Source organism: Centropristis striata, chromosome 4 (genome assembly GCF_030273125.1).
Source record: "Centropristis striata isolate RG_2023a ecotype Rhode Island chromosome 4, C.striata_1.0, whole genome shotgun sequence".
NCBI lineage: Eukaryota > Metazoa > Chordata > Actinopteri > Perciformes > Serranidae > Centropristis > Centropristis striata.
The window spans coordinates 35,640,270-35,668,268 of record NC_081520.1 but is presented as its reverse complement, the minus strand read 5'-3'; the positions used below and the strand labels follow the sequence as shown (position 1 = coordinate 35,668,268).

The window sequence follows — 27,999 nt, the reverse complement described above, 5'->3', positions numbered from 1 at the left end:
GTTATCCTTCTGCCGTACATCATATTGCCAGAATACATCACCCAGTGTATCCAAATCCATTAATTTGAGGAGGGTGGAGGTCTTCTTGTGAGGCCCACTGGGAACGGGACTTACAAGGGGCATTGTTTGCAGTCTGAGTCACTCTATATTTACATCTGTGTGTAGCACGGGGGCAAAGTTCCCACTGAGTTTGGTAATATTTAACGGGACAGTTTTGGCTGAGAACCAGGCATGAAGAAGGAGCAGCATTGTTGACATGCATCCACTGTGTGTGACACTAGCCGCTGATCCACAGAGACACCCGACTGAGGTGAGTCAGACAAACATAGTGATATTTATGGATATTTACTGTTTACTTAACTTAAACTGTATTCATGGGATGCTGCTTTAAGCTGCGTGTGAAAGAAATGGTTGGGAGACAGCTGCAGAGCTATTTATGCATAAGATCTCAGTAATTCTACTGGGTTACTAAATGTCTCTAAACAATTAATCATACTCTGACCTGAATTAAATTTAACTAAAATGGTTGCACTTGGACTAAAACACAATTTGTGGTGAAATAATCTGAGTTCTCAGTTTCTTCTGTGGAGTAACTTTACAGTCCTATCAAGGCAGCTTTATCCGTTATTATCTTGTCTGTCAGGATGTCCCAAAACTTTCTCCAGCTCAATGAAAACACATCTGATCTCATTCTTTTTGTTCCGACAAAGTCTATCCCATTTTACAAAAATGTCAAGCCTGCACCCAGACAGTGACAATGACCTTTCATTTGAAAAATAAGTTCCAAAAGTCATTCAGTCCTGTTTTTTATGAATTCAGGAGCATCTAAAATATCAGATCTTATTCCTTCCAACCTGTGGATCACGAGCAGGTCTTTTATGCTTTTATGTAATTTTGGTTAAAATTTTATACAATCACTGTGTTCAGGGTAAAGCCAAAAAACTCACAGCTTCAGGTAGTAAAAATGCATTTTTTAACAAATACTGGAAGATCATGTCAGCCCAAACTTTGCTTATTATCCTTATCTTTATTCAACCATTTGTGAAGTACTTTGTACCATCAGGACTGTATAAATAACATTATTATTATTGTTATGATTATCATCATTATCATCAAAACAAGAAAACGTTGAACAGATGAGTATGTTGCATTAAAAAATGTTGTCAAGTTCATTCTGTCATGAATGCACAAGGATGAGTTAAAGCAACTACATGCAACTTTAATTTTTTTTTATTGGTTCTTGGGTCCTCTATGAACAAACCACTGCCTTATGTAGTAAAGATCTTGATCTGGCTAGTGCTAGCATTTGTTTTTGGAAGTAAGTGGGGGGAAAAAAGAAGCAACTTAAATAGAGCTGTTTGCAGAATGCAAGTATGATAATTGTGAAACAAATTGTATTAGCCACCAACATAAATGTTGTATTTAGGCCCAGAATGAGCTAAATACTAACTCTAGCATGCAAACCTGTTGACGTTAAGCAGGAGTAGTGTTTACCATGTTCACCATTTTACTGTAGCATGTTAGCATGCTAAAATCTTCTAAAGCACTAAACACAAAGTTCAGTTAAAACTGACGGGGAAGCAGCAGTAAACATGGATATGTACAGGTGGAAAAAGTATTCAGATCTCTTACTTAAGTAAAAGTACAACCACACTGTGAAATTACTCCACTACAAGTAAAAGTCCTGCAATCAAAACTTACTTAAGTAAAAGTAGAAAATTATCAGAAAATGTACTTAAAGTATCAAAAGTAAAAGTGCTCATTAAACAATGCACCCGCTCAGATTGTTTTATATATTCCAAATATAACATTAGATTATTGTATTGATGCATTTATGTTATGTTGATTTTAATTTTGTAAAGGTTGGACTAATTTTAACAACTTATAATTAAATTTAAAAAATTGATCATGTGTTTCATGTTAAATCTTTACCTGAAAAGTAACTTATGCTGTCAGCTAAATGTAGTGGAGTAAAAAGTACAATATTTCCCTCTAAATGTTTTGGAGTCGAAGTATAAATTAACATAAAATGAAAATACTCAAGTAAAGAAGAAAATAATCAAGTAAAGTACCTCAAAATTGTAGTGCAGTACTTGATTAAGTGTACTTACATTCCACCACTGGATATGGATAGCAAATTTCATGGCATTGAGATAGTAACGGGATGGTAGAGATGGTGTAAAAACAACCATCACTAGAGCATTGTTGCCAAGACTTGGCTGAAGACTTGAGACTATGATCAGCATGCTCCTCTGTAGGGAATAATTCAGTTCTTCTTGTTTCAGGTCCATTCAGCATTGAGCAATGGATTGACTGGATGGACTGATTAAACATGGACATCTTTTCTCTGTTAGCGCTCCTATTGTCATACAGGATTCAAGGTGAGAGTTCAGGTCAGAACAAACAGCAGCTTGTTTGATTGGAGGCGTGTCACAGGGGCCAGTAATGTTCTTGTACTAACGGCCACATTCAGAGCCTAACAGCAGCAACCTTCAGATGAAACCCACCATCCAATAAGAGGCCCTAATGATCTATCTGCACTTTATAAGTATTTTTTCTTCAAAAATGGCTGCCTATCTAGTTAGCAGTAAGATGTAGCCGGTGGTCAGGGGTCTTCAGAGTCACTGGTTCATGGTCCCAATAGCAGCACGCACAAATTATGCTCATTAGAATTCTTTGATTGCAATGAAAAGAAATATATAGGCTGGCCTAGATATTTCTCAGGCCTAATTTGCTAGACGGATTAATAATTTATGCTTCTGCACGCTGGCTGTGGAAGGTAACACGGTTAGCTCACCACAAACAAGTTATACATCACCCAGAGTACTGTGGCGTAGACCTCTTAATTCATATTTCACCATTTGCCATTAATATTTATTCCTTTTCTTCTTCATTTGTCAGCGATAGAAAGCCACAAAGACACGCTGGAATTCAGCCGGGGACGTGTGCACTGATGTGTTTGTGCATGTGGGATGTTTACAGAGTAAATGAGGAGTTCCTGCTAACAGTTAGTGCACACTGGCTTATGAATATTTCCTGATAAAAATGTATTCTTCAATAATCCTTTGAGGCTTTATCAAACTCTGCAGGTTACTGTTAAAGTGTTCACCCTGCAGAATGATGCCGTGGCCTGTTGCTGACAGCTACAAATTAATTTACACTCTCCTTTTTGTGTTAGTTTTTCTTCTCTAAATCCTATTTGCCCTCATTCATGCACCTGGCCAAATCCCCAGTCTCCATCTGTACAGCCACAGTAAGAAACAGATTTGTGCTGTCATTGTCTTTTTTTAAATCTTTGCATCCCTCTAAGGTCTTTCTTCAATAACTCAGAAATCCTGACTCTGGTTGCCTTTACTACACCACCTTTACTTTATTCCATGTCTATATAATTCAAAGTCTCTTCTCAAGTACTATATTTGTGACACATTCTTCAATAATATCAATCTAATATTGTTTGGATGTGTCAACTCTTCAGTCATCTTGTATAGCAAAAAATATATTTAAAAAAACAAAATATGTCAAATTATTCCATGTCCTGCTTAATGTAAATGCTACACACCCAGCCAGGAAACAGTCCTACCCATAACAAAAACACGCAAATCTTGCTTAAAAACATATTATTGTAAGTATGCCATTACAGGATTTGTGGCCTAAATACACATTTGTCTGCTAAGCCACTTCTTGAAACAAGCAAAGACATTCTCTTTACTTTACTTTTATTATTTTATATTATTTTATTTTTTTTAGTTTCTCATATGTAGCCACTTTACACAGTGTTCATAACGTTTGTGTACCCTTTTTAATTTTCTTGATAAATTCATTTTTTTTCTTGTAAAACACTTTATAACATTATTTAAAAATGCTACATAACAAATGACCCCCTCATAAAAAGTCAAGTTTATTTTTATTTTTTTTCTCAGGGTAAATGTATATTGTAATTGTTTGTAATTTTATTCTATTTTGTAGATGGTGTAATTGTATATTGGATTTTTATAGTATTGTGATTTTGTATGTAGTTGTAAAAGCCCAACTAGGGACGGGAGTTGACAATTAGCTGAAGCTATATCTCTGTATGCAGCACATCAGATGCATGCCCTGTATCTATGCTAGCTGCATTGTCCCTATCAAATAAAAATAAATTAAGTGTTTTATGCTTTATGTCTGTTTCTCTTTGGACTTTTAGCAGTTGGAGCTCAGATACAGCTTCTGTCACCTGCAACATTAACTGTCCTGCGAGGGGAGGAAGCCAGATTTACCTGCAGTCCATCCTCCTCCACCAAATGGACCGTTATGGTGTGGATGCTGAACAATACAGCGGTTCTCACCATCTCTAAGGATATTGGTGTCCTGCCCTCCATAAACCCCAATGTGACGGCAGAGAAAGACAGTGGCTCGCGGGATGACAGCTGGGTGTTTGTCCTGAAGAACACACAGAGGCATAACCAGGGACCAGTGACCTGTGACCTCCAGGGCATTGATAGGAAAACAGCAAGCCTGTTTGTACAAGGTCTGTATGTCCCCATGTGAGTGTATGAGGAGGTACTACAACTGTATGTGCACGTGTTTGTGTCACCTTGATTCATTGTAGCATGAAGGCAGCAAGGAACTGTTTATTTCTACTGCAGGGAATGTCTTTTTGTGCAGCCAGCTCCTCTCAGGGATACTGAAACACGAGTCTGCACACACACTCACAGACACACACACACGCAAAGCAGTGAAGGAAACGCGAAACAGATGGCAAGTCTCAGTTATTGCAGTGTGAGAGAGTTCAGAAACACACTAAATTTAACCTTGACGAGACAAAAAACAGCATGTAAAAAACATTTTTTTAAAGAGGTAAATGAAGACATGAAACTTGTGTAACTGCTTTCATTCCGCCCACCCACACATTGCCATCTCTTCTCACCAAAAAATAAAGAGCACAAAGCCAGAGAATTTTCTTTTTTAATTTTTTTCTTCAGAATTCAAGGTGCTCATCCTAATCGAGAGGCTTTGTTTTAATTTATTATCTGTAGAAGCAGCACAACAAGCATCTGGGCCGGTGTGGTGGAGTACAGTTGTCCAGGCATGTTTGATGGTCTCTGTGACATGGTTAATGACAGTGTGGGTGGTGTTGGAGTTGATAGAGTTGATTGATCCTCAGATATAAATACCAGGTGGAAAGCCCTGGACTCCATGCCAGTCAGACCAGGCAGCAGAGCAGGATTTACACTCTCCTCTCCTCTCCTCTCCTCTCCTCTCCTCTCCTCTCCTCTCCTCTCCTCTCCTCTCCTCTCCTCTCCTCTCCTCTCCTCTCTTTCTTGTTTGCATCCTTTCCTCCCCTCCCCTTCTGATGTTTCCTCCCCCTTACCTACTCTTGCTTCTTCTCCTCTCCTCTCCTTTCCTCTCCTCCTCTTGTTTCCTCTCCTCACCACTCCTGTCCTCTCTCCTCCTCTTGTTTTCATCTCCTTTTCTCCTCCTCTTGTTTCCTCTCATCTCCTTGTTTGCCCTCTTTTTCTTTCATCCCATCCTCTTCTCCTTTCCTTGCCCCCCCCTCTTCTACCTTCTTCTTCTTCTCTCCTCCTCTTGTTTCCTTTCCTTTGCTTGCTTCCTCTCTTCCTTTTGTTTCCTCTATTCTCCTCTCCTCTCCTCTCCTCTCCTCTCCTCTCCTCTGTTTCCGTTTCCGGTGAGTGTGAGCGTGAGTGGCGGCGGTGGTGGTGGACGTGTGAGTGGCGGAGCGTTTGAATGGTGTTTCTGTCCCTGTACTGGTGAAGTTTCACTGTTTTCTTCTAACGATTTTGCATGATCAGGTAAGCTTTATCATTATTTGTAACCTAGTGTTGCCAAGTGTATAGTTGTTGTTTGGTGTTTTTTGGGAGGAATGGCGTCCGCCGAGACGCCACCTCCGTCTATCCGACAGGGTGTGCGGATAGTCCCACCGGATAACAGTGTTTCCGTGGAGGAGGTGTTGTTAGCTGTAGGTGAGCAGGTAGGTCATGACAAGTTGTTATATGCATCAAGAATGAATAAAGCTGTGGTGGTGTTTGTGGAGGATGTGCCTTTGGTGTACAAACTGATAGAGAGTGGAGTGTTTCTGAGGGACGTTTACACGCAAGTGTCCCCGCTGTCAGTTCCCTCCACGCGGATCACCGTATCCGGTGTTCCGCCGTTTATTCCAAACGAGCTGTTGGAGACAGAGCTGCGCAGGTTTGGAAAACTGGCCAGCGGATTTAAAACTGTTAGTTTGGGATGTAAAGATCCCAAACTAAAGCATGTGAAGTCTCTGAGGCGGCAGGTTTTTATGTTCCTGGAATCGCCCACACAGACTCTTGACGTTTCATTCAGGGTAAGGTTTAGCGACAGTTTTTACATGGTGTATGCCAGCTCCGGGCAAATGAAGTGTTTTGAGTGTGGTGATGTGGGGCATAAACGGTTCGCCTGTCCGCACCGGCAGCAGGGCGAGGCTCGCGCACCGGCCGGCTCCGCGAGCGCTGAGGAGGCGGCTAGCGAGGCTAACGGCTCCGTGGCTAAGAGCTCCGCGGCTGACGGGTCCGCGGCTGAGGGCTCCGCAGCTGGCGGATCCGCGGCTAACGGGTCCGCGGCTGAGGGCTCTGCGGCTGGCGGATCCGCGGCTAACGGGTCCGCGGCTGAGGGCTCCGCGGCTGGCGGATCCGCGGCTAACGGGTCCGCGGCTGAGGGCTCCGCGGCTGGCGGATCCGCGGCTAACGGGTCCGCGGCTGAGGGCTCCGCGGCTGGCACCGGGGCCGGGGGTGCGGCGGCGGCCCGCGTGGACATGGGAGATGGGGTTTCTGATGCACAAACAGGAAAAAACGTAAAACGATGCCAACCAGAGCAGCAACCGTCTTCTGTAGCTGAAGAACACCTGAGTGCCCCCCAACTTGCAGCCACTGATATAACATCGCAGGCTATTAATGATGAGCAGGGAGCTTCCACTAGTGGTGCAGGAGGAGGTCACACTGTGGGCAGTGAGGAAGGGCAGGGAGTGATGTTCAGCCAGGCATCAGAGGAGATGGAATATGATACAGAGTCTGACACTGTTTCAGTAGCTGAATCAGTGAGCAAGAACACAGACCTTTATTCCCTAGAGGACATTAATCAGTTTCTAGATGAAACTTTCAAAAAATCTGTCAAGGTAGGTGATTATTTTGGAGACACCGATAAGTTTATTAGATCAGTAGATACACTGAAGAGGCTGGTAGGTTTTGATCTGCTAGATGAGAAGAAACGCTTCAGACTTAAAAAACACATCACGACATTGAGAAAAGCCACAAAAGGCAGAACTGTCCGAAGAACTAAAAGGTAAGCTAACATGACCATGCATCCCACGGTGTTCTCCTTTTTCGATTGTTCTCTCCTTGTTTTTTCTTGTCTGCTTCTTCTTCCTGACTTTCCTATGAGGAGCCTTAAAATAGGAACCCTTAATATTAATGGAGGGAGAGACAGACAGAAAAGGGCTTTAATATCTGAAGTCTCCACACAAAAAAAAGTTGATGTCCTGTTTTTGCAGGAGACACACAGTAGCCCCTCAGATGAGTTGGACTGGCTGTCATGGTGGGAGGGTCCTTGTGTTTTAAGCCATGGTACCAATGTCAGTGCAGGGGTGGCAGTGTTGTTTTGTAAAGCTGTTGATATTAAAATTCTGTCCTTTACTGAAGTGGTGAAGGGACGGCTGCTGTTAGTGAAGGCAGAGATTGACAATTCTGTTTTTTACCTAGTAAACATTTACGCACCAAATCAGGGTAGGGACAGAGTCGCCTTTTTCTCCCTTCTAAAAAATGAACTTTTAAAGTACAGTCAGGACCAGCTGATCTTGGCTGGTGATTTTAACTGCACTGTTGACTTCACCAAGGACAGAATAGGAGAGGAACCACATCCACTCTCATCTGTGAGCCTAAAAAACATCATTACACATTTAGATCTGGTAGATGCATGGAGGGTTAAACATCCACAGTCCACACAGTATACATGGGTTAGGGTCAGCAATAATAGGGTAAGTGCAGGAAGACTGGATCATATCTACATTTCAAAAAGTCTCAGCTCCAGAGTAACACACAGCACCATCACTCCAGTTGGATTTACGGATCACCACCTTGTCATTATGGATTTAATAACTTCACCTGCAGAAAGAGTCAAATCATACTGGTCTTTCAACAACAAACTATTGCAAGACAGTGCTTTCTGTCAGAGTTTTGGTCTCTTCTGGGACCACTGGAGAACCAAAAAAGAAGATTTTGGCTCTCTGAAACTGTGGTGGGAGGTTGGCAAGACACAGATTCGTGTGTTTTGTCAGCAGTACACCTCCCACTCCACTGCCAGGTTCAAAGCAGCAGTCAAGGAGCTGGAAACCAGCATTCATAAAATCGAGGCGGGTCTACACAGGACCTCTGATCCTGCTACTGGTCAGCTGCTGCAGGAGAAGAGGCTGGAGCTGAGCTCTTTCCTGCAGGAGAAAGTCAAGGGAGCTATGGTACGATCTCGCTTCCTGCAACTAAAGGATATGGACGCCCCGACTTCTTTTTTCTTCAATCTCGAAAGATCGGTGGCTCAGAGGAAGCATATGACCTGCCTTCAGCTTCCAGGAGGCAGAACAACAACCAGCCCGGGTGAGATGAGGAGCCACGCTATGCAGTTTTACACTGACCTCTTTGGAGCAGGGCAGTGCAACTTGGAGTGTCGTGGGGAGCTGCTGGAGGGTCTTCCTCAGCTCAGCCCGGGAGAGAAAGCCTCTCTCGACTGTGAGCTGACACTGGAGGAGCTCACTGTCGCGGTGAACCAGATGGCATCAGGGCGGGCACCTGGGATAGATGGTCTCTCTGCAGATTTCTTTCAGCAGTTCTGGAAATACATTGGGCCTGACCTGCACGGTGTGTTTTTGGAGTGTTTCAGGTCAGGGTCCCTTCCAGTCTCCTGTCAGCGGGCAGTACTTTCTTTGCTGCCCAAGAAAGGAGACCTGGCCTTATTGAAAAACTGGAGGCCAGTAGCTCTATTATGTACAGACTATAAATTGTTATCCAGAGCTCTGTCTAACAGGCTTAAGGACTTTCTGGGAATTATTGTTAATTCTGACCAGAATTATTGCGTGCCGGACAGAACAATAATGGACAATGTTTTCCTCTTGCGTGATGTCATTGATGTGTGTAAATTGTATAATGTTGACTGTGGTGTGGTTTCCCTGGATCAGGAGAAAGCTTTTGACAGGGTTGATCACTCGTATTTGTTTGCTGCACTGAGGGCTTTTGGTTTTGGTGATGGTTTTGTGTCTTGGGTTGGTGTTTTGTACAGTGGGGCTCAGTGCATGATAAAGATGGGGGCGGGGCTGAGCCGACCTATCCCTGTGCAGCGAGGGATCAGACAGGGTTGTCCTATTTCAGGACAACTCTATAGTTTAACCATTGAGCCCTTGTTGTGCAGGTTGAGGGGTCGACTCAGTGGCCTCCCATTGCCTGAGTCTCCTGGTTTATATCCTGCTCCAACTGTTTCTGCTTATGCAGATGATTTATATGTTTTTGTTTCCTGTGAGAGGGATGTCCAGGCCTTACAGGACACTCTGTCTCTGTATGAAAGGGCAACGTCTGCAAAGGTGAACTGGGCGAAGAGTGAAGCCCTGCTGCTTGGACAGTGGAGAGACCGGGCAGTGCCCAGTCTACCTGGAGGGCTTGAGTGGGGGAGGGAAGGACTCAAAGTGCTTGGAGTCTTTCTGGGCACTGAAAACTTTGAGCTCAAGAATTGGGAGGGAGTGAAGGAGAAAGTGTGTGCTCGGTTGTCTAAATGGAAATGGTTGCTGCCGCAGTTGTCATATAGGGGAAGAGTTCTGGTTTCAAATAACTTAGTCGCCTCGACTCTTTGGCACAAACTTATGGCCCTGACACCACCAACAGGCTTGGTGGACCATATCCAGAGAGCCATTCTGGATTTCTTTTGGTCCGGCAAACACTGGATTTGGGCGGCAGCCCTTTACCTGCCGGTGGCTGAAGGAGGACAGGGCCTGGTCAACATCCAGGCAAAGATCGCCGCTTTTAGAATAAGGACTGCACAGAGACTACTCTATGACTGTGGCCCAAGCTGGTTTAACACCGCTCGACTGCTGCTGAGGAGAGCTGGCCGTCTTGGTTATTTTAAACAACTTTTCCTTATACAGCAGGACGAAGTGGATTTAACTGGTCTGACGCCGTTTTACAGCTCTGTTCTCCAGGCATGGCAGATTTTCCATTTCAGACGTGTTCCAAATGAGATCCTAGGCATGTGGCTGTTCGAGGAACCTCTGCTCTTCAACAGATTCATCGAGACCCAAACACTGCAGTCTGCGAGCCTGCGTACCAACTTCAGGCTGGCTGGCTGCACCAAACTGGGGCATCTGATGAAGATGACCGCAGCAACCTTGGACGCCCTGAGAGCCAGCAGCAGGATTACTTCATCCAGGCTGATTCATCGAGTGGTGGAGGAGGTCTGTGCTGCTCTGCCACAGTCAGCAAGAGGTTTTTTAAGGAACCAGTCTCTGTGTGGACAGTGGTTTGAGGACAGTGAGTACAGTTTCCCCTCCCTGTCTATCACCCCAGCTGTGGGGGAGTGGCAGGAGGGTGGAGGTCAGCTACTGTCCTTTAAAACGCTGCAGCTGGACAAGTTTCAGGATGCAGGAAAGAAGGCAATCTACCTAACTTGTGTTAAAATCCTGAACCTGCGTTCTCTGGCAGGCATGAAAGAGTCGAGGTGGACTGGTTTTTTTGGTCCAGGCTTTTCTCCGAAAGGCAGCTGGCGGTCCCTGTACAAGTTGCCTGTTGAAAAGCGGGCAGCAGACCTCCAGTGGAGGGTTGTGCATGGGTTAATAGCTACAAACAGATACAGAGTACACCTTGATCCGGAGCTGGGGGAGGGGTGTCTTTTCTGTGCTCAGACTGAGACCCTGGAACATTTATTTGTAAATTGTTGTCGGCTTACAGGATTGTTTGAACTTTTGAAAAAGTGGTTTCTGGGTCTTGGTGAGTGTTTTTCTTTTGACTTGTTTGTTTTTGGCCCAAAATACAGTGCCAAGAAAAAGACTGTGCACACTCTGATGAACTTCTTATCTGCCTCTGCTAAGTTAGCAATTTGGCTAACGCGCAGGAACCGGACTCAGGGATCCGGCAGTGTGGACTTGGTGCTGGTTTTTGGAGGACTGGTTAAGGCCAGACTGAGGGTGGAGCACACCTATTATAAAATGATGAACAATTTGCAGGCCTTCAGTCACACTTGGGCTGTGAGGGAGGTTTTATGCTCTGTGGGTGGAAGTGGAGAGCTTATTATTAACTTTTGATTTTTGGTTATTGGAACACACATATGGTTTTGAATCCTAAGTTGTTGTTGTTGTTGTTGTTTTTGTTTTGTTTTGTTTTGTTTTATTTTATTTTAATTTGTCTTTTTGAGTGATGGCGTAACAGTGATCTGGTTTCTCCTCCAAATGATTTAATAAAGGGACTTTGAAAACCAAACCTTGTTTTATTCCTTTTCCTCTGCTGTCCTCATCTTGTTTCCTCTCTTCTCTTTCCCCCTCCTCCACTTCTCTCCTTTTGTGTCCTCTCCTCTCCTCACCACTACTGTCCTCTCTCGTCCTCTTGTTTCCTCTAATCTCCTCCTCTTGTTTGCCTTCATTTCCTTTCCCCCCATCCTTCTCTCCTTCCCTATTCTAGTTTCCTCTCCTCTCCTCCTCTTGTTTCCTCCCCTCCCCTCTCCTCCCCTCTCCTCTCCTTTCCTCTCATTTAGTGTATATTTCTGTATGCAGATGCTGTGCCAAAGGGGGTATGCTGTGTGAGGACTGGATGGCTCATTTGCTGGCGAGTTATAGTCATCACTTGATAAGAATCAGTAGTTCTCTGCAGTTCTGATGGTGTTGATATCTCAAGCTGGAAACACTGCGGCATTTTAACAAGAGGGACTTCCCGAAAGTAATTGCCAAGAAAAAAACAAAAGTCGAAACAAGCAGGTTGGAGCCATTTCAATTCAAGAAATAATCTCAGACCAAGGAACAATCATTGGAAAGCCAGTTTCAACAATAAGCCCCTATCTCAGTGCTATGATAAAGGCAGCTTTTGGTACTTAGTGAACTAGATTCGTACAACAGTGTCAAACTGATCCATGAGAAGGCTGGTGTGGCTGGGGAGCACACCTGACTCGACCTCACACAGTTGATTTGTTGTATCAAGTGTGCTGTCGCTTGGTTGCAAGAAAAACCTGCAGCCTCACCTCTGGATCAGTTAAAAGACATTTTTATCACTCTCCTTTTTGTCTTCTTTGTCTCCTCGTCAACAGGGCATTTTTTCCTGTGCTGGGTGCGGCTTCCACAATAACTCATAATGATTAGTTAAAGCAAAATAAGTTGCAGTTTTGTTAGCTTTAGGGAACAAAACCACATGGTTAGGTTTAATAATTGTAAATAAGTCAACTTTAGGACTATTGTGGATAATAATCCTGCCTTTGTTTGGCCCATCCACCCACCCTGACCTCACCTAGAGGTCACAAGCTTATGCAGACTTCGAAATGTATGACACATCAAAAACAAACATAATCCAGGAGAAAATATGTTTCCTTTATAACATAACTGACAAGGCAGAAACATTTTTTTTCAAGTTGAATTCACACAGCACAGTTTATGCTCACAGAGAGGTGACATGCCTCACACCAGATGACAACGTATTACACAAATGCTTCAAGACTTGCTTGTGTGCTGCAGTATGTCCAAGCTGAACTGAGAACTCAGCTAAAAAAATCTGCGTGGAAGCATCCCCTTTGCAAAAAGCGAGAGGAAACAAGACCAATGACCCATCGCCTCCAATATATTACGGAGAGAACCTCCATTGCTGCCACTGCCACAAATCCCCACTGACATATGCAGCCATTAACAGTAGTGCATGGTGAATCAGGCCCTCCCGTCTAGATGCAGAGGATCACTATGGCCTGACACAACCTTTGAATTAATTGTGCATCCTGGCACGCCCAGTTAACAGTCAGCAACTCTGCCTGTGATTTGTGTACTGCAGCTTCAAATATACTGTTGGACCAGAGCCACAAATCCACAGTGGGCTGGTTGACTCTGCATGCTATCATCCACACTCCCTGCTTTAATTGTCCAGTATGAAGATTATGTAAATATGACAACACACTCCTGCTTCCTCTCACTTCTCTTCTTCTGTTTAATTATTTGACTCACACACAAACCACAGCACACACACACACACACACACAAATCTTTCACTCGAGCAAATCAATACGGTTGCAAGCACTGTTGAGGTCTGCGGTGAAGGAGAACTCACACCCACACACATAGTGCATGTGTTATACACTTTTCCTGCAAGACAAAATCCATGTGCAAATGCACCAATTCTGCACACAGACATAAAATGTCTTTAAATGCTGCCCTCAAAGCAGCAATTTCCCCTCTGAGGACTCCTGCTGAGAAATCACTGGAATTAGCTGAGGGCTCCCCGCCTCACACAGTCTGCCGCAGCAGCCCAAAGTCTTCAGAGTTTCCCTACAGTGATTAACCGACCTTATGAAACCTTATTTCAGAGATCACTTAAATTGGAGCTTTGGGAGAGAGTGCTGATGTCGTTCCTTCCTCTATACAGATGTATCAATCTGCCATGATCGCCCAGAGCCCCTCATCAGTCAGTGCAAATGAGGCTGCTGGTTCCTCGCCAACCTTTATTCCATGGCGCAGAGATTCTCTAAGAGCAGCCAGAGTCCTCTCTTTTACAAATGCATGGTGCAATGTTTATGACACCAAAAATCAGGCATCAAATAAAAATCCCAGGAGAAAAGGGACAGCCAATAATGCATACAAAACATCTGAGGATTTGAACCTAAATCAACACAGACATGTCATTCGCTTAGACAAAGCGCCAGAGCTTCTGTAATTATCTTTCTGTCTGTTGCAATTGTCTGTTGCATCCACCGCCTTTCATTGTGCCAGACAATAGACTTCACATATGAGATACTGTATCTCCCAGGGCTTTAAGTGGCTTATTTGGCTGGGAGGGAAGGAGATGAAGGGAATAAGAGGAGAAGCATTCGTCAGGCAATTGAGACTTTGAGACATGCGATCAATCACCCGGGACGAATGAAATCTGTCTTTTGTAAGTGAGCAGGTCAACTGGAGAGGTTATGCTCATCTTTGGGTGCGGGTGCGTGCAAGGAACAACATGCATTTTTACAAAAATTCATAGATTCCTACTTTGTATTTGTATTCATAAACCTAAGCGCTTTCTGCTGCATGTACACAAGTATACAAAAGTACATGCATGCAAGCACATAAAGAAAAATAAAATCAAGTTTGTGAATGTACGTTCTTCTCCTTACAGAAAAGGGCAGTGTGAAAGTTGTTGGGGATGACAAGTTGGCATTTAAGGGTCAGTCGGTCCTGTTTGAATGCCAAGCAGTAGGATGGTATCCTCAACCTACGTTGGAATGGCAGGTGCATGGCAAAAAGGTAAGTACATACATCCTCCTCACTATTTTGCAAACTTAAAAATGCATTTCTATAAGGAGACGTTCATCAAAATGTAGTTAAGGTGCTGCTAAAAAAACTTAGAAAGAAGATAGAGATAGGCAGATATATTTGCTAAAGAAAAGAAGTGACTGAGCACTCAAAAATGAAAATAAGCTGCAATCCTGCAACCAGAAAACAATTTAGCCTCTGGGGAATCATATTTATGAATGACCCTTAAGAGAGTTAACTTGACTCATAAGAGTTTATTTCCAAATTCTGCGTCCTTTACAAGTACATGCACATGGTAAATTATGCAAATTAGGCAATGACGTCATTTAGCGACTTCAAGCTTCTGTATGGTGCATGTACAGTCGTGCATATTGGGCCAGGTTCAGGATCAGGCCACTTCTGAGAGCATCTAACTCAAACTCTTGTTCAGTGTGTGCACCCTGACCTTAATAACAAGTCGCTCATTAACATAGTCCCTGAGCTGAGAAATCAAAGGCTGAAAAGAGTCGGTCATGAGTTGTTTGGCTAATGGCAGGTGAATGACATGAACCAGGTTGCTTAAAAGAACCAGTCTTCTCATCACTATAACAGACAGTCTGATTAGCAACTGCATCTGCAGATGATCCAGAACACGGTGGCGAATCTGGTCTTAAACCAGCCCAAGAGATCACATTTAACTCTGCTACTCATCTCTCTGCACTGACTTCCAGTTGCAGCCCGCATCAAATTCAAAACCTTGTCTCTTGCCTACAAAATAGCAATGGGCACAGCTCCTGCATATCTGAACACCTTGGTTCATGTTCACAAACCCTCCTGACCACTATAAACTGTTCACACTGACTGCTTGCATGACCTAAAGCACTTGTGTCCTAATGGACTCAAACTTAACGCATGGCACTCACTCTTGTGTTATTTCTTGACTTCAGGTTTGCTTGTGTTGTTTTAACTCTCAAATGTATGTCGTTTTGGATAAAAGTATCTGCTAAATGACATTGTAGATTTGTAGAATTGTAGCATTGATTTTGCAGGTGCTTTAGGTTAAGACTCATTTTGGCTAATCTTCATAAACAAATAAATATCTGATTGGTTAATTCTACTTTGAATACAAACAGAAACCAAACCACTTTCCATAATCTTGTCCCAGTGCCCACACATTCTTTATCTCCAAGGCAGATGGATTCTCATGTTATCACTGTATCACTAAAAAATTAATCTTGACAGGCTTCAAGTAATGCATTTGTCTCCAGACCACCAGTGGTTGGACCAGATAGCATACTGTGAGGAACTATTGGCATCTACTGGTTGAAGTTGGCCCGTGATAAACGTTGATAGACAGATGGTTCATCCAATCAACAGCCAAGTCATTTTTCAAGTTTCCAGCATTTTTTCAAAGAGTTTCCAATGAGGACTTTTCAGGTGGTTCTGTATAACAAACCATCTGGTGCGTCAGGTTAGGAGAGATTATTATAGAGATTATTATTACATGCTGTAGCACGAACACAGTACAGTGCAGTCGATAACATTTGGTTTAAAGCATTAGAAGAGACAAAAAATAGATTTCTTTTTGCCATTTATAAATAAAAGACATTTCTCACAAAATTCACAGATCTCTTTGTGAACATTTGAACTCAAAACCACTTTCGTTTCAAGTACCCCCGCAAAAACAGAACAAGCTCTAATTTTGTGCCTGTGCAGAGGAGCAAATGTTGCATTAGTCCTTCTAGTCAGTTTGTCACGGTGAGCTGCAGTACAACACTTTACAGGGGTCAAAACAAAGTCTTAGGATTAGCATGTCCTAATATCTGGAAATACATGTTGCTATGGAATTTTCTCAAGTATATTTTTTTGCTGCTAAGTGCAATAGAGCAAATGGTATTGAGCGTCACACTGGTGTGATCTACAGCTACACTGATTCTGCCAATGAATGGAGTGTTCTTTTGGCTGAACAAATCTAAAACAGAAATAGAACAGATCTGTCATCTGCAAAGCATTTTAAAAAGCAGTGGCTGCATCACAAGAAGTTTAATATGTGTACTGTTCCTTTAAATACAGTTCTGCTTTGAGTATTTACAGAATTACTGCAAAATCTTGTCTAGTCTGACTGTAACCATCCCAATCAGTGAAACAGAATGTAAATAATACTAAATCTTTGTGTCTGTGCATTGGCATGGAGGTGAGCCAGGGAGAATATAACATCAGTAGTGAAGAGTCGAGGAAGAGCCTCTTCGCTGTGACCAGCAACCTCACTGTTAAAGCAGCGAAGAGCTCTCCTGTGGATTGTCTGGTGTCTGTGTCTGCCCTCACCACACCACTGAAGAGCAGTGTCTGTCTGACCGTGGGTGAGAGAACACCGCTGTTTTGTTTTACCTTTGTTCTGTCTTGGTTGAGTTCTCAGCCTCTACTTTCCTTATCTATTTCTTAATCTTTCTCTCTACTTGTGTTTGTCCTTTCCAGTGGTGGAAAACGTTTTCAGATACCTTACTTAAGTAAAAGTACTATTACCACGCTGTGAAATTACTCCACTACAAATAAAAGTCCTGCATTCAAAACTTACTGAAGTAAAAGTACAAAATGATCAGCATCAGAATGCTAATACTAATACTAAATACTAAAGCTAATACTAAAACACAATCTGCTGAATCCCTCTCAATTTCAAAAAAAGGCTGAAGACCCAGCACTTTACTGAACACCTACACACGTATCAACACTAAGAACAAAATTTAAAAAGAATATATATATATATCTGCACTCATTATTGAAAAGCACTGATCTAGACCTACAAAGTAACTAAAGCTGTCAGCTAAATGTGGTGGAGTAAAAGGTGCAATATTTGCCTCAAAATGTATTGGAGTAGGAGTATAAAGTTATATAAAATGGAAATACTCAAGTAAAGTACAAGTACCTTGAGATTGTACTTAATTATTGTACTTAATAATATTCCACCACTGGTCCTTTCCCCTTTTACTGTCCCCGCCTGTAAATTATCACTGATTATTATTATTATTAACAGAGAGAAAAACAGATAGAAGCTGCATGAGTTTGCATCACAAAGCAAACCTCACTAAAAGTACAAATACGGCATTATTATCTTTGCAATGTTCCATTTGAAGTAGCTTACACTCAGCGCAGCTCACCTCAGCAAACACCCTCATGCAAATTAAAACAGGAAACTGAACAGCTTTCTTTACACTATGTCTGCAAAACTGTAATTGAATTGCAAAGTAACAACACTGCTTCAGCATTTCTTTACCAAAACACTGATGTGACCTTCTGTTTTCAGTTGCAGAGGTGATGCAGGAGGAAGGAGATGACTGCATCGTCCCTCTGGCGGTAACGGCCTCCCTCTCTGCTCTTCTGCTGCTCCTCCTGCTCTGCATCTGCACTGTCCTCTGGTACAGACAGAGGAGACAAGCAAGTATGCACTTTTCTCTTACTTGATTTGCTCTAGGTGAAAAAACGTCACCTCCCCCTGCACTTTTCCAGTCCAGAAACTGTGATTAAAGTATAATGAAGAAGATGGGTGGTTACACGCTGTGGCTCTGCACTACCCCACGCTGGCCTTCACCAAGGGCACACAATATATTTTCTGACAAAGGTGGAACATTAGTTGTCAGCAGTTGTAAGCTTTTCTTCTCAGGAAACAGCAGCAGCACAAAGGTGATATAAGTATGTGTATTGTTTGACTGCAGGGAGGTGGGATGTTTTAAATACAAGAAAAACTGGGACAATTCATACAGCAGGGAGTAATCACTTCTAATCCTCACCCTGAACAACTAGACATGCAGAGCTGCACGCAAGCATGGATGCATTAATAAAACAGGTTTAATAGGCACAAAACCCAGGGGCCTCGAGATGTTAGGGCCCCCCTGGCCATCACCTGGAAAATGTCACTTGAAGAGATACATACCAGATACAAAGAGATGCAAAAATACCACAAAGGGACAAAAAATGACCATACAGCAACTAGAAAAGAGACACAAAGCAATTGAAGAGAGAGATAAATAATGACAAAAAGGAGCAACATTTCCACAAAGAGACACAAATGATGTAAGAGACGCAAAACAACAACAAAAAAGAGGCAAAAGCATCCCAAAGACCATTTCTTGCTCCTTTGCAAGAAAGATGGTGGGGTCTTTTGCATTTCTATGCCCAGGGGCCCCAAGTGTTAGGGGCCCCCTGGCCTTCACTTGGAAAATGTCATTTGAAGAGACACACACCAACCGCAAAAAGATGCAAAAATACCACAAAGAGACACAAAATGACCATACAGCAACTACAAAGAGACACAAAGCAACTGAAAAGAGCCATAAATGATGACAAAAGGAGCAAAATGACCACAAAGAGACACAAATGATGGAAGAGACGCAAAATGAATTTGCAGCAATATCTTTCACAAATTAGATAAGAAATGACTGTGCAAAGATACTTCCGTCACTGTAATTATAGCAACTTTATAGTAGACCAACTGAAATTAAGACGCACCTTTCTTTCTGCTACATCATTAAGTATGTCCTGGCCCTTCAAAAAAACCAAACAGACAAAGGAAAATAACGGCTCTAGTCTAAACTTACTACTTTTCAATAAAGTCTTCTATCAAATACCAGCCAAGAAACAGTACTTCCAGTTTAATAGAAATGGTGGTCTTTACTCTGCTGATGGATAATTTATTAAAGGTATAACAGGATGTTACTGAAAAATAGTGTGAAAGAAATAGTAGATTATACTGAGTTTCTCTTGGATAAACAAACCTGGCTTTGTATCTAAACCCTGCCAGTTTGCCTGATAAGGGCCATTAAGATGTGCTGATGAGTTGTCAGTTGGGAAAGTGGCGACCTTGGACATGCTATCAGCCTGTGTGCTAAAAGGATTACAGCTGTTGGTACACTGGCAGAAATTGAACCTTGGGGAACACGAGGTCCTGACTCACACCTGGTCACTGCCAGATGAGTCAGTTTATTTCACTGTAACACAGAGTCACATGAAGCTTTTGACACTGCTTGTTTTGCAGAGGTAAAGGAAGAGTGTTCACTTACTTGTACGCTAAATTTGAAACTACAGCCATCAGTCAATTAGCTTAGCTTAGCATTAAGGCTGTTAACATGGTGAAACAGTTGACCTGGTTCTGGCCAAATGTAACAAAAGTAAACTAACAGGACCAGGATCTCGAATTAACACATTACATCTTATTTATGTTTTCTACTTGCACAAACTCTGAGCCCAGCAGCATGATGTGTAACTATAGCAGTGTTTCCATTAAAGTCGAAGCAAATTTGAAGAAAACGCAATTTAGGGGTGTTTCCATTGACTAGTTTAGAGCTAATAAACAAAGCTGCATAAACATATTTTGGTCAGAAGATGGCAGTGTAATGTGTTGCTGTAGGCTAATCCATCAGTAGAAGAAGAGATTGTGTGAGAGAGAAAAAACAGACAGCTAATCGGACAACCTTGGCCACCCATGAGAGAAAATTTTCTTCTTCTTCTTTTGGGTTTTCCGGCAGAGCGGAAACAGCTGATCAGTCATGTAAATGTTCGCTAAGTCATAACCTATTCCGAAAAAGTGGTTTCTTCTCCCGTTTAGCGCATTAATTAATTTTTCAAAAAAGACCAAAAACACCTCAAGTGACCGTGAAAACTTTTTGTGCTCATTTCTGAAAGTTCTATCGAAATTTGGTGTTTCCATCAAGCTTTTCTCATGCAAATCTGCAAAATGTGCTTCACAATTCCACAACTACTGATTTAGTCTCCATGTTCCATAGATCTCAAGTACTCACACTCAAGAATGCAGTGCCTAGGGTCCTCAGCAAAACACCTGACATGAGAAGTCAATCGGATGAACAGTTGTCGAGAAAAGGACAGAGACTCCTTCCAATTTAGTAAGATGAGCTTTAGGGGCATTCAGCATGTTTTCTCATCAAAAAAACATCAATATAGGTTGTGTATACAGGCAGCAAAAAACTTATTACACCGTCCACCGCCATAATACGCCCGCCGCCATCTTGCTGGCGTAGTAGTGACTGACAGCAAAGTTTAAAAGGGCGGATTTCCCCATTCAGTTGGTGGATGGGTTGAACTAGCGGTGGACTTTCACCCGGGTGAGCGGGATTCGTGTCCTGTGTGACTACGGCATTTCAGTACATTTATTTACTGTTTAAAACTGTCTTTTATAACACCTCACCAGAAGTTTTTTGACCTAATCCACAGAAACTGCAGGTTTTTTTTCTTTACAACCGCGGACCGTACGTGTGTGCTATTTTCAGAACGCGCCGTTGTACTGCGAGCCCCGCCGCGATACGTTAATGTGTGCCGTGAAACGTGAGCTGCGATACGTGCCTACGTACCGTAATTTGTGGTACTGACACACAACCTATTCTGCCGTTTATGTTGGAGAACTTGTTGGGGCAGTAGTAGGCAGATTTTTTTTCCTTTGGACAGAGCCAAGCTACCTGTTTCCAGTCTTTGTGCTAAACTAAGCTAAATGACTGCTAGCTGACCGACATTACAGTCACTTTCTCATCTAAGTCTCTGTAACAAAACCACTCAGCATAATTCCCGAAAAATACTGAACTATTCCTTTAAGAGAGACATGTGGAATTGCTGCTGTTAAAGGTGACTAAGGCAGTGCCAAATTGCATGACTCAGGTAATTCTAAAGAGTCCATCAATAAGGGTTTAAAACCACCACAGTCAGACAATTTTACTGCAACTCTTTCAGCCCGACACAGATTATTTGCGAGGTGGCCGAACTACTTGTCACCTCTCCGAACAGAGAGGTCGATGCCTTGGCAAGTTATGGAAGTAGTGTGGTGTGATGTTGTAGAGAGTCTGGCCAGGAGACAGGGACGTCACAGAGATGTTACTGGAGTGCCATCTCCGAGGGGATCGTCGTTCTATAGCACAAGGAGGCCGAGGAGGCCTGCTTGTGCGCGATAACAAAAAGTGGCCCTAAGTCACGCATTTATGAGTCAGTGTAATCCCCGTGACTGATTCTGGACTATTGCAAATCACGGCTATGGTTTAGAGCTTAGGGATTATCATAAAGCAGGTGTGACCTTTCTCCTCCGGCTGCTGATTCTGTACCTGAAAAGTCTGACACCTCCTTCACCGCCGTCCTTACAGCTTTAATGTAACATCCCTGACCAAGTTAAATTAACTTCACGAGGACGTTTCACATGTTAGATGATGTGGCATGCTTCCAAAGCCACTAAGCTTTTTCTTTGAGTAATCCACCTCAATGGGGACTAATGTATGCTTTGTAATTATTTGGGGGGGAAAATGAAGGGATCTAATATAGTCACCCTCAAAGACTTTGGCCAGCATGACAGCAGGGATTTAAAGTATAATGACGAAGGCAATTTCTCTCCCTGTAAAAGAAGAAGTTTATACGTCTCCTGGGGCAAGCGCCATCTGCACCATTGTTATATTGTTGTTTTTCGCTGTGGCCAGGAGGACCTTTGGCAAAGACAACCATGAAGCTGTGTTATAAAACTCATTAACACTCAGCTCCAGCTTTCACTGTTGAATTGCAAACTGACTGGAGGCTATGATATTAGTGCAGAACCCAAAACTAATAAACGGCGGGACATTTACAGCTCTCATATTGCTGTAGATGCAGTGAGCAAGCACAATGGTTCTGTGGTCAATGCAGTGAGGATAATAACGTTTGCGGCTGATAGCTCATAATAATTCTGTAAACTTAATGCCTCATTTTTTACATTTTTTTTTTACCTTTCAGAACCATGCCCACAGGAGGCAATAATAAGGTAAGATTTAAGAGCTCTTTTTGCTAGACACCTTGTGCTTTACGAGGCCATTTTCCAACAATGAAAACCTCAGATTTTCTTCACTTTTCAAACTAACAAAAAAGTTGAGGAGACAGTAGCTGCCAATAATCTGGGGGAAAAGCAGAGACATAGAGTCACTGCTGCATCAAGCTCCAATAAGCGGATATGAAGACTCAGCTTGAATCTTGCTTAATGCGTAAAAGTTATTTCTGAGAATGAATGGCTTTTTATTGTCCCTCATTATAAAATAAAATTGAAGACATGAATTTGAAATTACATGCATTAAGTAGTCATTACATTTTGTAACAACTTAATTAAGATTCCAATTGTGGTTAGCTCGTTTAAGAAGCAGATATATTACGCATTATATTTGTCAGCGTTTTCCATGCAGCTGAAACACTTTTTACAGCTTTCCCATTGAGCACATTGAAGTCAGAGTTGAGCACTTTGGTTGGCTCTAATAAAATGCAATGAAAAATGATGATGTTCATTTTCTATCTGTCAAAGCACTTTATGATGAAAACAATGCAGAGGCCTCTGATATACTGCAGTTTTGTGAGCAAAGAAAATTGTCTGTTCACAACAGCATAGCGTCTGACAAAGTGTCTCTGCCGTATCGCAGCTAAAGGTTATCTTTTCCATTGGACCGCTCACTTGGGCATTTGCAGGTTCGACCAATCAGTGAGCGGGAGAAGCTTGGTTGCTGAGGCGACGGGGGGGAAGGTCAACCTGGGATACTCCAGCGAAGGCCCCACAGGTGTGAGAGTGACACATTGTACACCATGAGAATTATAAACCTTAACTACAAGTGGTAAATCATAATAACTGTTGACAGCAGAACATCGGAGTGTCGGATAAATAGTTCAGTTATATTCAGACAAACTGTGGTTTTAAAAACTGCACAGGGAAGTTTTATAAATCCATAAAACTAAAGACCACATTATTTCTGTTGGGGCTTCAATAAGGGTGTTATTTTACATGACAATGTGCTGCGTTTAGCCTAATACGACAGTATCAAGTTTACAGATTCAAAAAACTCCCTAAAAGAGGTCAGCACATGTAATAGATATTAAGTTTCATTCACCTTAAAGATGCAGTGTGTAAGATAATGGCCAGATTGTTAGTACAAAATATTGCAAAAATACGAACATTATCAACAGAATGTAAAGAAGTGAACATGTTGATGTTATTTAAAAGACGTCTATCTATTGTGTTGCAGAGATATATACTGAAATTAGCATGCTAACCAGCTAACCCTGGCCGTCCTGTCTTGTAATAAAGAAGGGGCCTCAAGAGGCGATAGTGAGCTACTGTAGCATCAAGTCTGCCCTCAGAGAGGATGAGGAATTAGATGCAGCTGCAGCATTAGCACTAGCTACAACAATTAGCAGCTTTATGGTTTTACCCTTAAATCTTAAGACCTAATGTTCCAAACAAACTGAGATTTAAAAATGGTGTAGTGGTTATGTCCCCTTAGTGGTTTAAGGTTTATAAATGCTGCTGACTAAATGCTTAGTAAAATAAAGCATTCCTTGCACAAGGTGAAATGCTGCCCTCTATTTTTTTTTTGCACATGTGGCCAGGAATTACACATTGCACCTTTAAACAACCTTTCCCAAATCTTTCCATGTTTTAGTTCCTTAACTTCAAATTATAAACACCTTACATTTTGCACACATTTCAAATAGATGTTACACCTTTTTACATATTTGTTTAATATGTTATTCATGCCATTTCTGGAATGTAGTGTTTTGTATTCATTTGCATGAACTATGAAACCAATCTGGAAATCTTTCCTGCGATTGCACATTTAAAGATATTATGTGGAATTTTTAGAAAATTCTTGTTATTAATTTATTATCTGTAATTGAGTTATTGTTTACTTATAATTACTTATTTATCATACTTATTATCACTTTTATTAGAATATAGAGTTAATAATTAGTGACATAATACTTGAAGGAACACTGAGCAAGTAAAATCTTAAGTCAGGTAACTGGCCAGTTGAGCATCCACATATTATGTTCAAAATCAAGGGAATCATTGCATATTTTTCTAATTCAGAAACAAAAGATGGATTTAAAATCAGGATGCTGTGTTTAGTTGGCACATATCTCAGCTAATTCTCGCCTAATTCTTACTATTTTGCTGCAGTCAGCTTTAAGTCCAAAACGGGCTGCAGCTGGTCAGAGGGGCAGTGAGGTTAGATCAGGCTGAATTGCTGTTTTTCACCCTGCAGATGCAGTTTACAATGAGCTAATCATGGCAACTCGTAGGCAGATGGCAGACTATGTCAACCTTCAAAAGGTAAGATAGAGAAAGGGAGGTGGGAGGGCAGGGAGACAGAGAGACAGAGGTCGACTGGAGCTGAATAATGCAACCATTCATTCTGCAGCTGGAGTCTCTGCCAGCTCCCTTTATGTTGTTGAAAGCAAGAAAGAACTGTGCTGTTACACTGTTGCACCTCCACTGGCCTCCAGTCAGACAGCCTGATGTCAGACAGGAAAGTGGTAAACACAGTAGGGATAGGAATAATTAATCGATGATGGATTATTGTTCATTAAGACTTTGATCGATCACATGAATTTTTAATTGATCTGTGTATTTTTTTCATTTTAATTTTATCTATGACTGCGTATCAGTATTACTGAACTGAAACAAGGCGTGTTTCAGTTCAGTGGCCGTACGTGAATAAGCCAATGAGCTGAGAATTAAGTTGGATAAAGCTGCAGTTTGCAAACTGAAAGTTGCAATAACAATTATAAAACACACAGAAATACAATTTGATTTAATTTGAGCAAAACTAGCTTACTGTATCAAACCTTGCTAGCTTGAATCACTGAGTTTAATTTTATCCAAAACTTAAGACTTAAGACTAAATCCTATTTAAACACAAAACACATTTAACCCTCTGGAGTCTGAGCCTATTTTGTCCATTTTTTAAATTCTTTTCATGTGTTTTCGTGTCTTTGTAAGTCATTGTGTCTTTTTTGGTCATTTGTGTCTTTTTGTGTCTTTTTTTTGTCATTTTGTGTCTTCTGTGGGTTTTTTTGTCATTCTGTCTTCTCATTTTGTGTCTTTTTTTAGTCATTTTGCGTTTTTTTTGTCATTTTGTGTCTTTTTAAGTCCTTAAGTCCAACATAAAATGTGATTTTCAATCTTTTTTTAAACTTTCAAAACACTATGATTCTGAAAAAAAAATTTTAAATGTTGAATTGTGAACAAAGGTTGCAAATATATCATATAAGAGGGTTACATCCAGTTCTATCATTTTATACTAAATATATTTGACCTTATCTCCAGTTGGTATATCATCATCAAACTGAAACTGGCCTCATGGAGTTTACAGCCAGAGCTTTAGAGGTAAATTTACAGTAGGGCTCCACGCTGCTTTGTTTTCTAGTCTGGATGTCATGAAGAAGTCTGGATTTGGAGCTTTTGGAGACCTTAGAGGGTTAAATATGCAAGATTATTAGGGGTGCTAAAACATAGAACATTGAATTCCTTGACGTTGTCTTAACAGTATCACCTCACTTGAGTTAATGTTAGTTTTACGATTGACAGAAAGTCTGTTTTCGTCCTTTCAAAATAAAAGCATCCATTATCAAAACAGGCTTTTGCATAGTACTATAGGCATATCTTTTATTTTGCCCATATGCATGTTTTAATACATACTGAACTACATATAAAAACATAGCGATTAATCGCTTAATTGATCGTTAACATTATAGATGCTGGAGTTGGCAGATTTCTTCCAAACGCCCATCCCTAGTACACAGTGCTGTAGTGGAGGGTATATGCAGGTAAATGGGGTATACCCACCTATCAGCCAAAAAGCCATTGGAATATAAAGGAGAGTATACCCACTTCCTCTCCGCCCTGGGCGTGCAGGCGGACATGCTGGCAGGGACTAAACCAAGACCTCACTGAGACACAAATTGAGAAAAAAATGTTTATTTTCTTTCTGTAAATATGGAAATTGCCCTGACAAGATTGCAGCCTGTCGATGCTGATGAGGTAACTGTGCCTCGGGTAGGGGGGTTTCTAGGTCTTTCTTTTTAATCAATGAATAGATTGTCACATTGATTCTGGATAATGCACTGTATTGATATCTTGTGTAGTGTCCTTGTATCTAATAATGGATGCAGGGACAATCTTCTGGGCTTTTTTTATGTGGCCTCTTCTTTTCCCAATTACATCTGATGTGGAGCAGCTCTGACTTGAGGTCACAAGTTCAGTTCTGATTCACTGTCTTTGAGGTAATGAGTTTGGTAATAGGATCACCTTATCTGGAGGGACTAAAAGGTGGGAGACGGTCACTTTGAGGCCTTTAAGGCAATGGTTGTCGTCCAAAGATAGGTCTGTAATTGTCCACTGGACTGTTTGGAAACTACGAAACACAAAAACTTCCACAGTGTCACTGCTGCACTCATGTACACTGTAATAAATTATTCTGTAGTCATTTCATTTTACGTAATATATTTGATAAAATGTATTAAATATAAATGCGTCCTTGATGTTGAGGCAGTTGTTTAAGTAACTTTAATATAAAAATGTTTGAGATGGAATCTACTCATTTTGGTCAAATTAAATATAATCTTTGTGTGTATGTAATTCTAAATCAAGAACATTTTGAATGAATCCAACACAATAGATTTTTAATTGACAGGCACTTCCTTTTAAGTTGTTTTTAACTCAACTTGTAACGTAGTTAGATTTAACTAATAATATTGCATGCAATCTGTTGCCTCAATTTTATTGAGTAGCTATTGTTTATCTTTTTTTACAGTGTAGGAGAAAGGTTTCAGGACAGGAATCTCTGTGGCTGTTGTTAATCTACAGTGTCACAGAAAATGAAATGATACATTGCCACTAAAAACCTCAATTTCATGGTGTCCCCCAGGTCCCTGATGTGGTGTCCTCCAGCAGCTTTAGCAGCCAGTCTGAGAGCCAATCCCAGGTGTGTCCATCAGAGCAAAGCTTAAAGACCGTCAGGAGAATTACCACAGTATAAATGTGTTTGTTATGATATAATTTGATATAAAAATGTTGTTTGTACAGTATAATGTTTTACATTTTTATAAAGTTAAAAGCTAATGGTATTTCATCTTTAGCTAAGGTTATATTGAAGACATTTTTTTTTATTCCTTTACCTGTTACATTTAATGTATCCTTAAAAAATGTCAACTGTTTTTAGAATACACATTCAATTCAATAAATCGTATTTTTTGTTCCATTGTGTTTTGGCTTATATTATAGTTTGAGCTGGATATAACATATATACTTACAGTAAATTGTTGCTGAGATCTGTAATTGCATGATCAGACAAACAAACCAACATTTAAACCAGATTTTCTAAAACACCTTATTTGAAGGTAAAACTGACTGTAAGTGTCCATTAATGTGCAGGGTAACTGGCTGCACACATACAGTAAGCAGAGAGGGTCAAAGTTGAACCAGAGTGACGGTCTGTAAACTGTGATGGATGAAAACGGAGAGTTTGCAGTACTTTACTGCTTGCCTGTGACCTAGGGGATTTAATAAAAGAGATAACATCTGTAAGATGTAGGGGAATATATAGAGCTTTGGGAGTTTTTTGTTGAAAAAAAAATACACTGCCTTGCCAAAAGAAGCTGTTATGTCTGACTGTAAAGAAGCAACAGTGGCCACAAATATCGCTATAAAAGGGCAAATCTTCAGACTGATTCTCATCGCATAATCACACGGCCATTCCTGCTCCCAAGAAATTCTA

The 27,999-nt window shown here is 41.4% G+C and overlaps 1 protein-coding gene across 2 annotated transcripts; it reads left to right on the top strand.

Moving 5' to 3' along the window:
* The first annotated feature begins 192 nt into the window (after nt 1–192).
* On the top strand, nt 193–27,999 carry igsf5b (immunoglobulin superfamily, member 5b). 2 transcript variants are annotated; one of them, XM_059331172.1, is made up of 10 exons: nt 194–310; nt 2,286–2,381; nt 4,184–4,507; nt 14,331–14,458; nt 16,641–16,806; nt 17,748–17,882; nt 22,199–22,226; nt 22,916–23,004; nt 24,487–24,554; nt 27,151–27,999. In XM_059331172.1, exons 2-10 carry the CDS (start codon nt 2,333–2,335, stop codon nt 27,259–27,261), a joined length of 1,098 nt encoding a protein of 365 aa, XP_059187155.1. In that variant the 5' UTR covers nt 194–310; nt 2,286–2,332; the 3' UTR covers nt 27,262–27,999. The 2 variants fall into 2 exon arrangements, with proteins under 2 accessions (XP_059187157.1, XP_059187155.1); XM_059331174.1 differs by lacking the exon at nt 24,487–24,554 and having other exon boundaries at nt 193–310.

Excerpts from the sequence above, each read along its gene's own strand:
- igsf5b (XM_059331172.1), top strand. The coding sequence starts at position 2,333 with ATGGACATCTTTTCTCTGTTAGCGCTCCTATTGTCATACAGGATTCAA. Across the intron at positions 14,459-16,640 it reads GGCAGGTGCATGGCAAAAAG|GTGAGCCAGGGAGAATATAA; the intron begins GTAAGTACATAC and ends ATTGGCATGGAG. Across the intron at positions 16,807-17,747 it reads CAGTGTCTGTCTGACCGTGG|TTGCAGAGGTGATGCAGGAG; the intron begins GTGAGAGAACAC and ends TTCTGTTTTCAG.